We start from the raw sequence: 16,515 nt of genomic DNA on the forward strand, positions 1-16,515 counted from the left end.
TAAAATTAACAACCAAAGTAATAACATAAACTGAATGAAATTATAACACTAGCAGAAGAATAACAAGGTGTTAAGTCGGGAAGAAAATGCAACGAGGCTATGTTTATAATGAAGCAAGTGCAAGAGAAATCATTAGAATACAACAAACCGGCATATCTATGTTTCGTGGATCTTAAGAAGGCATTTGACCGTGTCAAATTAAAGGACATTATCCACTTATTGTATAATGAAATAAAAAACTTAGCAGACAACAGCAAAAAGGCAAAATACAATGAATATATAAAAGTAAGGCTAGATAACAGACAAAAGCACGAGGAAATAAACAGATAATGGGAAGCGTGTAAAACCATCATACAAGACGCGGCCAAAGAGATCCTAGGTCTACAAAAAAAGCCCAAATCAACTGAAGGACAGTGGTTCGATGAAGAGTGTCGCAACATAACAGAGAGGAAAAATAATGCATATCAACGACTACAACAACGACATAGAACACGAAAGGCAGAGGAGGAATATAGAATGCTAAGGAGGGAAGAGAAGAAAATACATCGCAGAAAGAAAAGAGAACACATAGAAAAAGAACTCCAGGAAATGGAAGAACTAAATAAAACATCAGAAACCAGAAAATTCTACCAAAAACTTAACAAAAGTAGAAAAGAATTTAAACCAAGAACAATGATGTGTAGAGGCAAAGAAGGAGATATAGTAACTCAACAGAGTGAAATACTACAAAGATGGACAGAATTCTTCAAAGAAAAGTTTGAAAAAAACGAAGATCCACTATATGATGGAATTATACTGGATCAAACGGATACCAGAGAAACAACCCCACCTTCAGTGGCTGAAATGCAAGAAGCAGTTACCAGACTGAAAAACAACAAGTCACCTGGATTAGACAATATCAGCGCAGAATTAATAAAGGAAGGTGGAGACTCCCTATTGAATGCGATACACGAACTAATAGTGAACATATGGAATAATAAACAACTGCCACAAGACTGGAATACCGGAGTAATTATTCCACTACATAAAAAGGGAGATCAGCTTCAATGTAAAAACTACCGAGCAATAACGCTACTGACTGTGGCATATAAAATACTGTCAAATATTGTGTATGACCGATTGAGACCATATGCGGAACAAATAGTTGGAAAAGACAAGTGAATTTAATATAGACACACATCATCTTTTCATTGACTTTGAGAATGCCTATGATAGCATCCATCGAGAATTTCTGATTCATGCACTGAAAGAGTTTAATATTCCAACTCAACTCATTGATATCATAAAAGAAACACTTAAAGTACAAAGCAAAATTCGAATTCAAAACGAACTAACAGATACAATTCATGTGAGAACGGGCCTACCACAGGGAGATGCCCTATCCTGTATTCTATTCAACATCACATTAGAGAAAATAATTAGGGAGTCAAAAGTCAACACCAGAGGAACAATAATAACAAAAAGTGTACAAATATTGGCATTTGCAGATGATGTTGATATCATAGCCAGAAGCGAAAGAGAGATGATAGAAGCATTTAATGCGATAGAAAGAGCGGCACAAAACAGTGGCCTAAACATTAATGAAATAAAAACCAAATACATGAAGGTCAGTAAATCGACAGGCCAAAGAAACCTACAGAATCTGACAATAGGAGACTATAACATCGAAAGCGTGAAAAATTTTACATACCTAGGTTCACTAGTTACCGCAGATAACAATGTCAGTGAAGAAGTTAAGAGAAGAATACATATCGCTAATAAAACATATAATGGACTAATTAAACATCTAAGATCTAACAACATCACAAGAAACACCAAATGCAAAATATACAAGACCCTGATAAAACCGGTCCTTGTATATGGATCAGAGACATGGACACTATCGAAAAGCGATGAAAACCTATTAGGCACATTTGAACGAAAAATCCTTAGACACATATATAAGGGGGTAAAGGAAAATGCCATATGGCGCAGAAGATATAACTTTGAACTGTACACAGCATACAACGAACCCGAGATCATAACATCCATAAAGATCGGATGTCTGCGCTGGATGGGCCATGTTGAACGAATGTTGGAGACTGAAACACCAAAACATATTATGAGACAAACACCAGTAGGAAGAAGGTCAAAGGGAAGACCCAAACTTAAATACATGGAACAAGTGGAACAAGATCTGAAAACACTTAAGATTACCAACTGGAAAAACAAAGCAAGGAACAGAACAGAATGGCGGAAAATCCTAGAACAAGCCAGGACCCAGAAAGGGTTGTCGAGGTACTGATGATGATGATCCACTTATTGTACGCAAGAGAGATACCTCTAGGAATAATCAAAACGATCGAAAATATCTACCAAAACAACACAATAAAATAGTTGGCAATGGGATAAGAGAGGAAGATTCCCTGAATCCTCTATTGTTCAACCTGATTATGGATGAAATAAAAAAGTAAGAACTGAAAAAGGATACCAAATGGGAGAAAAACAACTTAAAATAATCTGTTATGCAGACGACGCATTACTATTCTCTCAAAGTGAAGACGATTTACAACGCATGATGCACCAATTTAATATATCTAGACGTCACATTATTTAGCTACGGAAAGCTCGAAACTGAAGTGGAAGATCAAGTGAATAAAGCAAACAGGGCCGCAGGCTGCCTGAGTAAAACAATATGGAGAAATAAAAATATCGAGAAAGAAAAATGAAAAGCAGAAAAATGAAAGGCAGAATTTACAAAACAGTCATCAGACCAATAATAACATACGCGGCAGAAACACGACCTAACACAGGGAGGACAAAAATAATGTTATAAACGGCAGAGATGAAAACACTTGGAAAAATTGATGGCAAGACACTATGGGACAGAGCTAGAAGTACAGATATTCGACGTAGATGAATGGTGGAGAACATCAAGAACTGGGTAAGAAATAGAAGAGTAAAATGGAATGATCATATAAGCCGAATGACAACAAATAGAGTAGTAAAGACGGCAAGAGACGGTTTCCCAATAGGAAGACGATCAGTAGGAAGACCACTAAAACGATGGAACGACAACTTACTGGAGACACATTGAAAAAGAAACAGAATCATGTAATCATCAAAAGAAGAAGAAGAATCTATTACAGGACTACTGTCCCTATATACTGTACACTCTGAAATATTAGGTTTATGGATTCCTGCTGCTTCTTTCTCTTTTTAACGAAGATTAAACGAGCTCTATCGTTGCTCCAAAATTTTTTAATTTCGTCACGTTGTTCATGCATCCATTTTTGGCTTTTCTAACAACACGAACTGGATTTAGTTCGGGATACAGCACTAACGAGCACTTACTACTTACTAGTGATAAAGAACCTGATAGAAAATTCTGTAGAATACATCAAACCATTGGCACTGATATTCGTGGACTACGAGAAAGCATTCGATACCAGAAGCCAGCAGAACATGTTAAAATAGAATAGACCATTGCTACACTAACGTAATCCATATCATTATGACCTAATACTATCTAATCATTAGCATATTCCATAAACCAAAAAGGTGGTGAACAAGATTCAAGTGGCTCAAAGAGATATAAAGACCAAATCCCTAAATAAAAAAATACGTCGTAGTACAAAAACAACAGCCGTTTTTGAAAGAATCGCGTCTCTGAAATGGAATTGGACAAGACACGTCTCCAAAACATATTGTCGAGTGGAGGCCAAGATAAGAAGCACTGAGCACAGCAGAAGAGACCCACCAATTAGATGGACTGATGACCTGGAGCGTGTTAGTCGCATAAGACAAGGACAGATAGAAAGAGCTTAGGGAGACATATGTTCAGCAGTGGACACGTACAGGTTGATGATTATGAATAACACTCCTTGTCTCTTTGTCAATTATCTTGTATTCCACCACGTTCTTATCGTCTATTTTCAAGCATATCCAGTATTTAATTCCTGATTTCGTCTTTTTGACTTTATGATTCACATCGTTTATTATTGAGTTGTCATTTTCTATATCCCTTGTGCTTTCTACATTAGTTAGTGTTGTATTTCTTATGTAACTTTAAATAAATTTAAATCAAATTGTTTTTAGACTAGTATGGACATTGGTATGAAGGATGCAACTCTGAAGATGCACAAAGAAAATAAGATGACGTTATTTCCAATAGTCCAGAGGTTTCAGAAGAAAATGCTATGGAACAATAGGAAGGCTCTATGGTACGACGAAACAGTTCCGTATGTCGGGATCTAATAATGGAGACGGTTGAAGAGGTGATAACCAGACGTGCTATCAGACATGAGCAATGACTGCTTCAACATGTAAATTTCGAAGAAATCCAACTGTTAAATAATGTGGATCCAGAAAAAAGATTCAGGAGAAGAAAATCCTTCGAGTTGGTCAAGTAAAAAGCAGTGAGACTGAAAACAGAGCATAGTGCTGATAAGTGAACAAGCTAAAAAGCATTAATGTTATCACAGAAAATGGGCTAGATTATCTTTTAATAATTTAAATAAGAAAATAACTGCAGATGATATATATCTATGATTAGATTGTAGTTATTACAATATCCTTTAAAAAAGCATATTGTTAGCTTTCGGTTCTTTTGTTTTCTTTGTTTTTGTTTTAATTTTAATTTAATACGTCGTCTCACAATCACAATACAAACGTTTCAGTTTGTAATTTGAAAAAAGAATTGTCTGTAGCATCTTGTAAAATTGTGAGACACGGCAACGGTGTTGAAACACTGCGTGTGTATGTGCATCAGTCAGGGTCGCCTGTGTTATCAAAGAGTGCGGGGGGTGGGGGGTGTGATATCCAACTGTCTAGACGTTCGCGATCACGACGAGGCGACTACTACAGTACACTTGACATAGCCAACTCAGTCGGCTGGCCACGCTCACGCTCCGAACTCGAAGTTCCGTGCTTCTCCCGTTGACACTTTCTGTCGTTCTGTGCCGTATAACTAGTATGTCCGATGTTGGTGACCGTCTATCGCGTATGGCATAGTGATAATATCGTAAAACGAAAGCTTAAAAAGTGTATAACTGTCATGCGACAAAAATTGACTATTAATAAAAAGGTACTGCGACTATTTTTCATCAGATAATGTACCAAAAATCAGATAAGGCTGTGAACTGTGATAACTCAATTTTTATGTAATGTGCTGTTTATTTTTTAAGTTTTCAAGGTAGACTTCTATTTTTAATTCAATGTAAGTTTTAGTGTGACTCTCTACATCTTATACTCTCTAAAATCTCGACATAACACTAAAAAAACTACTCTCTACAAATCAATACCTTTTGCTGGAGTCAAATCGCTATTGCCATTTTTCTACCAGCATTTCAACAACTCTACATGTTTAAAACAATTCTTTAGCATTCTAAAAATCATTTAACACCAACAAATAGCTTTAATTTGAACAAAATAGTGTCTTAAACAACCTAGCTGTCAAATTGTATCCTTTCCTTAAAAACCAAGAACTATATTGCTCAGTTTAACAATAATAACCTATCCTATATCTACAATATCACATATGCGTATCATATACTATATCTTTACTAAAATTTAACTTTGTTTAATTATAAATTAACCCTTAAAAATTATTTATCTTGTAAGGCCAACATAGGTATATAATACCCTTCTGCGCATGATCCTAGAGTGTGCCTTTCCTTCCTCATTGTTTTGTCTTTTAACAAGAAAACTATTTTTTATTTGTATTAAAGCTATTTAGAGTATTTAGCCCAAAGTTGGCCTATATGTATATTTAATCACCACAAAAACAGTAGGGTTCGTTTTATACAGAGTGACACCATACACCACAATATAAGAGTAGTTTTAAACTATGTACCCTAATATTGTGCATATATCTCCAACAAGTGATATGTCAAAATTGTTTTACCTTAAATTTATTATACATATTTCATTTTATTTACTTGTCTGGCAGTAGTATTTTATTTGGAACATAACCTCACTTATCTGCGTTTTATTTTGAAGTGGTTGAAATAATAACAGCTCGAGGGATGTTTTATTAAAGGTTTATAACATATTTGTGTATTTTACAAAGTTACTAATGTTTCTATATTATATTTGAGTACTTCTACTTCTTAATATCCCTTGTCTATCGTTGAAGATGTGCTATAAATGTGGCAAAGTCTTCCGTAGTAGAAACACTTCCGTATACATACTACTTCTTCTGCTCGGTCATCTTTTACATGAGAAATTTTAGCCTGAGTAAATATAAGGTGTAGGTATTTGATTTCTTGCGATATATATCGGGTCCTCTCGTTTGTAATACTTTTTTTTTATTAAATCAAACATATTTACTGTTAACGAAAGTTTTTAGTATTCATCTGAACAATCACATTTATAATAATATACATACCACAATGAAATGACATTACCTATTCCAAAATATATGTTAAATAATTATCTAAAACCTATCTAATTTAATTCTATTCTACTCGTATATTCTTTGGCTTTCCTCAAATTTTCAATTCATACATGTTTTTTTATATTATGTAAACCCAAAAGAAGAAAATTTTTGTTTTCGGTCATTGTATTTCATTTTCCAGACATAAAAATGCCTCCCGCTGGGTGTTGGAATAGAGATTTTAAGATATTACTGGCTAATTTGTAGATTGTAGATAGATGGATGGTTTTTTTCTCCTAGATTTTTCCACACTGCGATCTTAAACGTCTTCTGCGTGCACTCTATATCTACATTTGTGGCTTTCGAACTTGTTGTCAACCCTCCGATTCAACAGGTAGTTAACCTAGGGATGAGCCACAATAGACCTCTTAGATCGAGTGTAAAGGAGGTTAAGCTTTAATCGGTGTACTTAAATTGAGCTTTATCCCGGTTTTTCTGAGTTGAGTAGTTTCTGTTGAGCTTTAGAAGTATGGTATTGTAACGAAATAGTTATAGTTTCCGGATGATTGATGAGCTTCTCTTCTTTGTTTGTGTGCTCGTAGTGACGAGAGGCTAGCCTTTCTTCCACGACAAAATCTCTACGAATATAGTTAGGATAAACATTCAGTTGGGTTCAAATCTGGAGATTTAGCTGGCCAATTGTCAACAATTTTTATTTCCAAATTTTTTATCTATCGTGCTATGTGAACGGCGTATTTTCATGATTAGAAACTAATTATCACTAAAATACATACTTCCAAGGTGATAGGAATCGTCTGGGAGGGTTGTGATTATGCTAGATGTCCAGTGGACCTCAATCGTGGTATTTTATAAAAATTATCGCGTATTTTTCACGTCATATGTATTTGTATAGACACTAGAAGAAGAAGATTAGTACTTTGCTGTGTCATATCCTTTATCTTTGCGGTGTATTCTGCAATATTATTTTTATGATATATATGTGTTGCACTTACATTTCTAATTTGTGAATCTTTGTCCCCCGTTATTTTCAAAGTCGGTTCATTTGTTCAAAAATGAGCTATTTTGTAAAATAAATAAAATGTTATTTAAGATTTTATGACACATCCCTGGACCTTTTATATAGTATATATTAAATTAAATATTATTTACTATTTTATGTCCCCAAAGCATCCCCAAAGTGTTATGTTTATGTCACTGTTTTATAAAAGTATGTAGTTAGTTTTTTGCATGCAATATTTTTTACTCCAGCGATTTTTGTCAAGTTTTCGCAACATTTAGACTATATGAGTGCTAAAAATGGCACTGATTGAGAGATTGAGCAATGTTGTCCATTAGAAATACATTCACATTGTAAATTATTTCTCAAATGTAAGGTCTTATAAATGATTTCTTCGAATTTTTAGTTTGTTTCAATACAATTTAATCTTTATTATGTAGATTTTTTCTACAAAGTTTTTATTGTATAATTAATATAATTAGAAATATAAAAACTAAAATAAATAAATTCAGAACATAAGAATTGATGCAATAAGATTATATTGATTGTAATCTTGTCATTGTCTACTCAATTATCGTCTATCATTTTATACCGTTTTCTCTTAATATTTGCCAAAAATTTAGGCCGTACGCCAACATATTATTTTATGTTGATAATTTTACATATTATACATTAAATATTTTCCACTTTTTTTGTACAGTAGATACTGATGAACACTCCCCCCTACACAAATGTGTTCTGTTTTTGATGGTGACTTCTGGACCATATTTTGCGTGTCATAATACATAGTAGTTTCTATCCAAAAAGTATCTGGTCAGTTGAAGGAATAATTTTTGGTCACATTTACTAGAACGAATCGCGGAAAATAAATGTTTACAACAAAAATCTACTAGATACAAAAAAAGCAATCACCAGAAAAGTATTTAAGTTGATAGTATATTAAATACAAGTGATAATTTATGGAAAACAAAGCTACTAAAACATTTCTTATAATAAACAAATGAATCAAAATTATTAGCATTTTTAATATATTACTCGTATCTCGGATCTAATATAATTACTCGGATCGTTATTACTTTCAATATTCCTATTGGTCTCTATCTTCAGCTGCTGTGAGAGCTTCACAGCAGTTAATCTCTCCAAACTATCGTCACCTCTGCGAACCACGTGACCGAAAAATTGTAGAATGCGTTGTTGACATATTGTGGACAGTTTTTTTTCTAATCTCGATTTGGTTTAGAATGGAAAAGTTTGTCCTATGAGCTGTCCAAGGTATGCGCAGCATTCTTCTCCAGCACATCATCTCAAAGGCATCAATAATTTGGCGCTCGTGTCCGCGAAGAGTCCAAGTCTCTGCCCCGTATAGAAATATTGAGAATACAAGGACATTCACCAGTCTCATCTTGATATTTTGAGAGATAGATCTGTCTTTCCAAACTTTAGCAAATCGACTCATCGCATTTTTTGCCATACCAATACGTCTCCGAACTTCTGCTTCACAGTTACCATCGTCAGTTGTTTATACTAGACCCGAGATAGACAAAATTGTCCACTATCTGATATTTCTGTAACGTGTTGTTCCTTTGTATATCTTGTTGTATATCTGTATTATGTTCAAATCAAATGGGGACGCATACAGCTGTAAAAGAAACTTATGTGGAACAACTGTTTAATGATGACCGTCCTAGTGGGTATACACTGAGCAATGATGATACTGGCCCTTCTATTCTAAAATCAGAAGTGGAGAATGCTATAAAGGGTCTTAAAAATAACAAAAGACCAGGCAACGATAACGTATACGGGGAAGTATTGAAAATGCTGTGCGAAACAAACAGTCAATTTCTAGACTCACTCGTTAGACTCTTTAACAATATTTATAACAGCGGGGAGTTTCCTGAAGACTGGCTAGAGTCAACTTTTGTTGCCATACCGAAAAAACCAAAAGCAAAGTCTTGTGATCAACATCGGATGATAAGTCTAATTAACCACATTTCGAAGGCATACACCAAGGTTATTTACAACAGAATAAGCAAAAAATGTGAGGATAACATTGGAGATTCGCAGTTTGGGTTTCGGAATTCTTTTGGGACAAGAGAAGCACTTTTTAGTCTACAGGTACTCATCCAGCGCTGCAGAGATATGAACAAAGATGTGTACATATGCTTTATAGACTACGCAAAAGCATTCGATAACGTAAAGCACGAAAAGATAATTGAAGTTCTCCATAAGATCGGAGTCGACTACAGAGACATTCGAACAATAGCGAGTCTCTATTGGGGCCAAACAGCTAAAGTGAAAGTAGGATCTACATTGACCAATAAAATTGAGATCAAGAAAGGGGTACGACAGGGCTGTATCTTGTCTCCTATTGTCTTTAATATATACTCAGAAGGAGTATTTAAGACAGCGCTGGAGGAAAGCACAGAAGGCATAAAGATAAATGGAGAAATAATTAATAACATAAGGTATGCTGATGACACTGTGATTCTAGCAAGTAGCATGGAGGAACTGAGTTGCCTAATGAGTAAGATACAAAAAACAAGTGCACAATACGGACTCAGACTAAATATCACAAAAACCAAATGGATGTTAGTAAGCAAAACCCAACAACCACCACAGCAACTGATATTACACAATGAAAGAATTGAACACGTGGATTCGTACATCTACTTGGGAACAACAGTTAACTCAAATTGGGATCAAGCGAAGGAAATACGTATAAGAGTAGAAAAGGCAAGAGCATCGTTCACTAGCATGAAGCAAATTTTCACCTCTAAAAGCCTCACCCTACCTCTCAAAATTCGACTTCTGAAATGTTATGTATTCCCGGTTTTGTTATATGGAATGGAGGTCCCCGTGGACAATGACCGCAACATTGATGAAAAAAGTAGAGGCCTTCGAAATGTGGGCTTACCGACGTATATTACGTATATTCTGGACTGAGCACGTGACCAACGAAGAGGTACTACGCCGGATAGGTAAAGAGAGAGAGGTAGGAATAAGTATAAAGAAAAGAAAGTTGGAATACTTGGGTCACGTTATGAGACATAATAAATATAGAGTACTACAACTGATCGTTCAAGGGAAAATAGACAGCAGAAGGGGTCCAGGGAGGAGAAGACACTCGTGGCTCCAAAACTTGCGGCAATGGTTCGGATTATCATCTGCTGAACTATTCAGATCTGCCGTAAACAAAGTCTGAATAGCCATGTTGATTGCCAACGTTCGGAACGGACAAGGCACATGAAGAAGAAGAAGTTGTTCCTTTCTTGATTAGCGGGATATAAATTGAAGTACACCAATCAGATGGCCATTTCCCTGAATTCCGAACAGCGACACAGATAGAATGGATGATATGTAATTCTTTGTTACCTAGTAACTAGTATTTCAGCTGCTATTAAATCAATGCCTGGGGATTTATTTCTCTTTAGCGATTTAACTGCATCTTTGACGTCAACGAGTAAGACAGTAGGTTCTCTAGGCTAGTCAGAGGGCCACTCTTTTTATATAGCTCGCCACAATAGTTTCGCCATGTTTTCAGTATTTCGTCAGTATCGGTCTTTAGATTACCTTACTTATCTATTAGAGACCACATTTGAGATTTTAATTCTCTGGTTTGATCTTCTGAAATAAATCCCTCGGTTCATTTCGACAGCCATGTTCCTCTATCTCTCTGCATATTTGAGAGATGTAATCAGCTTTGTCTTTGCGGCACTGTTTTCTGATTTCTTTCCATAACGCTCTCTCTTTATTCATCGTTTGTTCTGTATCTAGTTTTATGTTTTTTTTTGCTTTGAATACGTCCACGTATTATCGGATGTCCACGGCTTACGGCCCGTGGAAACAGCTGTCTCACAGTCTTTTGCATCCTCGATTACCTTATCTTTGAGATAGATCCAAGTGCTCTCAGGGTCATTATCTACTTGGTCTAAAGAAAGAGCTTCTTTCGTATTATATAATACTCGTATATAAACTGCAAATAAAACGACAAACTTGTTATTTAATACAATAATTATATTAGATTTTTTTTTCCTTTGCATTAACTTTTGCTTGTAATTTGGTAACGAATAGAACTTAAATTGACTATTTCTTGCTATATTTTTTGCTGTATTTTTACAATTTATAATACAACATTTGCGAAATCTCATTTTCTTTAATGACAGCACTTATGAAATGTGCTAATATAAATGCAAGGTTTCGCCGCTTCACACGCACGATCATTTCTCGTGTCCTCTCCAAGTATTTGAACACAGCGAATAAGTTACTTTTCCCATATGTAGGGTTAAATTCCCAAAATAGTGTTTTGAAATTTAGTCGTATCCATCAATAACTGGTACTAATGTGTCTTACCAATTTTATTTTGCTTGGATCATCTCCACACCATACACCTATTAAGTTTGGTCATCTCTACAACTACTTCCCTTCCGGAATGTGCCATTAGAACTTATCTGGAAAGGTTGTAAGGTCGTAAAGAAAATCCATTGCTTTATTTAGTAGGTAATTCATAACTTTAATTTTCCGATTTTTCCGGAAGGTGAAAGTAGCTCAGTTCTTATTGTTTTCTTGAGCTACACCAGTTTAAAAAAATGAATGTTCTGTGTGTCATGGAAGGCGAGATATTGCAAATTTTTCCAGCAACGAAACTCTGAAAGTTCTCTCCTCCATTTTAACTTGGCGATATTTTAGGAGTACGATTATTTTAACGGATTATAACTTTTTACACCTTCTCTGTATGCCGTCTATAAATTGGATCGTAAAATTTAAATCTTCACTTATAATATGTTCAATTTTCAGCTCTTATGTTAATAAACAATAGAAATATGCTAGAAATGATATCTTGGTTGCCTGTTGGTCATTGAAAGTTCTTTTTTGTGTCTCTGTTATCTTTTCAGTGAACCTACTTACCGACGCGTGATATAAAAAATATCAAAGTTGGTATAAATGTTTATAAACTAAAAAGTCTTATAAAAATTTTTCTAAAATGTTGAATTTTTTAAAGTATCTTAAAATTGAAGATTCAAAGAATTGGCTGCGATTTGCCAAATGCCAATATTTTAGGATCAACAAACATTCAAAAAAGCAATTCATCTTCAAAATTGTCTTCATTTTGATCTCTCGCTAGGTTATAGAATGTTGCTGTAGATTAGAACGGTTGAATCTTTTTAAATTTACAGCCACTTCCATTGGGTAAAATAGCACCTAAACCTTTTCTTCCATACATAAAAAGTTCTGTTAATATTTGGTTCTAATATGAAATTCACTATAGAAATTGGATTGTTTAGTGGACTTCTTAAAAATGGCTTTACTTTATAATCAGAATCTCCAAGTAACAACCCATTTCTATTATCTCCATTTAAACTTATCGAGAATATAGAATTATTTATACATATATATTTTCATTTTAGAATTCTATACTGTTATTATTTAATCAATAGCACTAATATCTCTTGGAAAACATTAATTAATCCATTTTTTTAATGACCAAGATTATGAAAACATTGAATGTCTTACTTAACTAAGTGAAGAAAAAGAAGTAGAATACCTACTTTTATAATCTTTTATTAACAACTATTTACAATATATTCTCAGAATATAAATCACTGTCGATTTACTTAATCTAAACCTCTTAAAAGTCTCTATCATTACAAAAACTAAAATACTCTTCGATTTCATTAAATCTTCTAATACCAGATCCACGTCTCTCACCCACAATAAACAACAATATTTAGGTTATATTTGTGATTTTGCGATAATCTACAACATAATAACAAACTACAATAAACACAATTGATCTTCAAGATAACTTCTCATTCGGTACTTTATTTGGCAAATAAATATTTTACATTTTAACTGCCATAGTTAACCTACCGGGCAAACAGTATGACTTGTCGTCTTAGCCTTTTATATTCTTCTTCTTGTAGTTCCTTCTCCTATCGGAGGTTGGCTATCATCACAGCTATTCGTACCTTATTGGCGGCTGCTCTAAACAGATCTACTGAGCTGCAACTATACCAGTCTCTTAGGTTTCTCAGCCAGGAAATTCTTCGTCTTCCTATGGATCTTTTACCCTTGATTTTACCTTGCATTATGAGCCTTAATATCTCATATTTCGCACCTCTGGTAATGTGGCCTAAATATTCCAGCTTTCTTGTTTTGATGTGCTTTATGACCTCGCAATCCTTTTGTAGCCTTCTTAACACTTCTGCATTTGTTACTCGTTGGGTCTATGGTATTTTCAAAATCCTTCACCACATCTCAAATGATTCCAACTTCTTTATACTATCCACTTTTAGTGTCCAGCTTTCCATTCCATTCAACAAAGTCGAGAACACGTAGCATCTTAAGGCTCTTATCCTCAGATCCAGAGGAAGGTCTCGATTGACAAACATTGTTTTCATTTTTATAAATACTTGTCTTGCAATTTCAATGCGTGTCCTTATTTCTCTATCTTGATCATTGTTTTAATTTACCCAGGTTCCCAGATATTTGTAGTTATTTACTCTTTCTACTTGTTTTCCCTCGATATCTAGCCTTCCTACTGTATGTTGTTTAGAAATAATCATGCACTTGGTTTTTTTAACGTTCATTTGTAGTCCATATTTGATACTGACTTGATGTAATCTATTTACTAAGCGTTGCAATGCTTCTAGGCTGTCTGCAAAAACAGCGGTGTCGTCTGCGAATCTTATGTTGTTTAAGATTTTACCGTTTATTGATATACCCTGTTGTTTCTCTGATATTGCTTCCTTAAAATGCTTGCCTTTTATATACAGTGAGTCAATTTTAAAACTTACAATGGGCTATATCTCACAAACAAAAGCTGATATCGAAAAATGCTTGAAATCGTTTCTAGGATAGTAAGGGGGAACTAAAATGACACGAAAGAGAACTCACCCCCATCAACCCCCTAGGCCCCACCAACTACAACCAAAAAAGTTTAAATTGCAACTCCGTACTTGTGATACATCATTGAAAAGACTATAAAAAATGCTAATGGTATAAATAATAATTATACAGGGTGAAGCAATAATAATTGTAAAACTTTGGCTTAAATGGATAGACGTCATTATGCAAAAATCAAAGTTATTAACATTTATAAATTGGTGCAAAAATAACAGTTCTTTGCGACTATATCGGTCAATTGCTCAAAATAGAACTTTTTAAGATCTACAACTTTTATTTGAACCATTTTTAAATCTTAAACTTTAACCTATAAGAAACGTTTTATAGACAAACAAATGATTTTTTCACTTTTTATGATTGTTCAATGAATTCAAGGATTTGTCATCAGCTATTATTTATCTACCTTTTAGAACCTTTCAAAACCTGTATAAGATTTTGTCAATTTTTTTTTTCTGTACGTATTGGCCTAAAAGCTATATTCAACCAGAGAGTGTATTAAACCTATATAATATTGCATATTTTTTAAATATTGTATTTCTTCAACTGGCAGTGTTAGTACATTTATTTCAAACAGTTTCATTTTACCATTTATGAGATACTGTTGCAAGAAAAAAGAAAATATTCTGAACCAGACAAACCGCTTTCTGAGTAAAGTTTCCCCCTTTCTTTGTAGCATGACTAGTCGTGTAGTCTTCTCGAAAGTGACAGTATGTAAAACAAGTGTATATTTCACCAGCTTGTAGTTAGTCGGGAGGGTCGAAATAGTTGCATCTGTCATTATCATAATCGAGGCCCTTCAACGAATGGAACTATTCTCTATGCTAATGCCTACTGGTCCCGGCAGACGTGAATGCGATATCTTTTGTTTTATTATCTCTACCGTTCTATTATGTTATTGCTGGATAAAATATTTCGATGCATCGCATATTCTGTATTTCTAACGTCTCCATAGGGAATGGGAGAACCGACCTGGATGTAATAGTTGTTTTTCGGTGTAATGGATGTCCATATTAAGAGTTTTAAACGGTGTTTTAATACTGTGGGGATTTTTATTCCCCACATTCATTCATTCTCCAGTTCTTAATCGTATTCTTTTTATATATTCTTTTCTAGTTTCGAATTGTATGCCTTTAATATAAATTGAAGTCTATATATTTGCAACTGGCAGCTCAGTACAAACGCAAATCTTCACTAATCTGCAAAAAGTTATTAATATATATTATATTACAGTAGACTCCCTTTATAACGAGAACTGAAATGTCAGACTAATTACCTCGTTATAAGCGGATTTCTTTATATCCAACAACAATAATACTGTGCGTACATATGAATATGTAGTTTTCTAAAACATTAACTTTCTATAGTGAAGCCATTCGGAGCAATATAAGATGCTAATAAATATTGTTTAAACGGCGTTTTTGAAAAAAAGTTGTTTACTTTTATTGTCAATGATATACGTTAAAACAAAAAATCTGTATTCTGTAAATCTGTATAAAGCGTATTGTATTTTCAAGAATAACATAAACTACTGCGTCTGCAATTTCAAGAAGTCTGTCATTTTTGACTGCTTTAAATTGTCCAGTATTCTATCTATCATATTTTCTAAAGATAAAACAGTTTTATGCTTCTTCATTTTCGTTTTTTCTTTGGATAAAGTTTCTGACAACCTTTAAAACACTTTCCACATCTTGTCTATTAGGACCTATATTATTAGGTGTGAATGGTCAACCCCCTACAATGACACTTGTGAATCATAAATTCTAAATTTCCGACTAAGAATCATATGTAAGAAGTTTATTGCGGACGGCAGTTAAAACGGGTATTTATTTATAGCTACGGTCGGGCCAAAACGTAAAAAAAACACGTTTTTCAATCTTATTTTATCTCGTTATAAGCAAATTTACCTCGCTATAGAGGGTTATAGTTCAATAGAAATTTCACGTTACATCTAATGTACCTCGTTATAAGCGAAAACTCGTAATAACCGTGTTCGTTATAGAGGAAGTATACTGTATTTATCAGTATATTATAAATCCAAAAAAAGTACTACTATTAAAAGATAGAAGTTGCTTAGTGAAAAGAAATTAAAGGGCGGAAAGAAAATATAGGTAATTATCTGCTTAAGATACAACTTTTACATAACTCGTAATTTTTCAAAAAAAAAAACACCTTATTGGTATTACCTACATTGGTTCGTTCGGAAAAATATTCCCATAAAAGAGATTTCTTTGCATAATCA

At 34.1% G+C, this 16,515-nt stretch overlaps 1 protein-coding gene across 3 annotated transcripts in view; it reads left to right on the forward strand.

Moving 5' to 3' along the window:
* The first annotated feature begins 4,847 nt into the window (after positions 1-4,847).
* LOC140440388 (uncharacterized) overlaps positions 4,848-16,515 on the forward strand; it is a 113,574-nt gene continuing 101,906 nt past the window's right edge. Inside the window, exon 1 of one of the 3 annotated variants that reach the window (XM_072530856.1) lies at positions 4,848-5,197. Coding sequence is in view for 1 of the 3 variants with exons in the window: in XM_072530855.1 (XP_072386956.1) it covers positions 4,961-5,065 (105 nt within the window). In the remaining 2 variants the exon portion in view is untranslated. The remainder of the gene's footprint in view (positions 5,198-16,515) is intronic. The other 2 variants (XM_072530857.1, XM_072530855.1) reach the window with 2 other exon arrangements.

The sequence above is a fragment of the Diabrotica undecimpunctata genome, chromosome 4, assembly GCF_040954645.1.
Source record: "Diabrotica undecimpunctata isolate CICGRU chromosome 4, icDiaUnde3, whole genome shotgun sequence".
Taxonomy (NCBI): domain Eukaryota; kingdom Metazoa; phylum Arthropoda; class Insecta; order Coleoptera; family Chrysomelidae; genus Diabrotica; species Diabrotica undecimpunctata.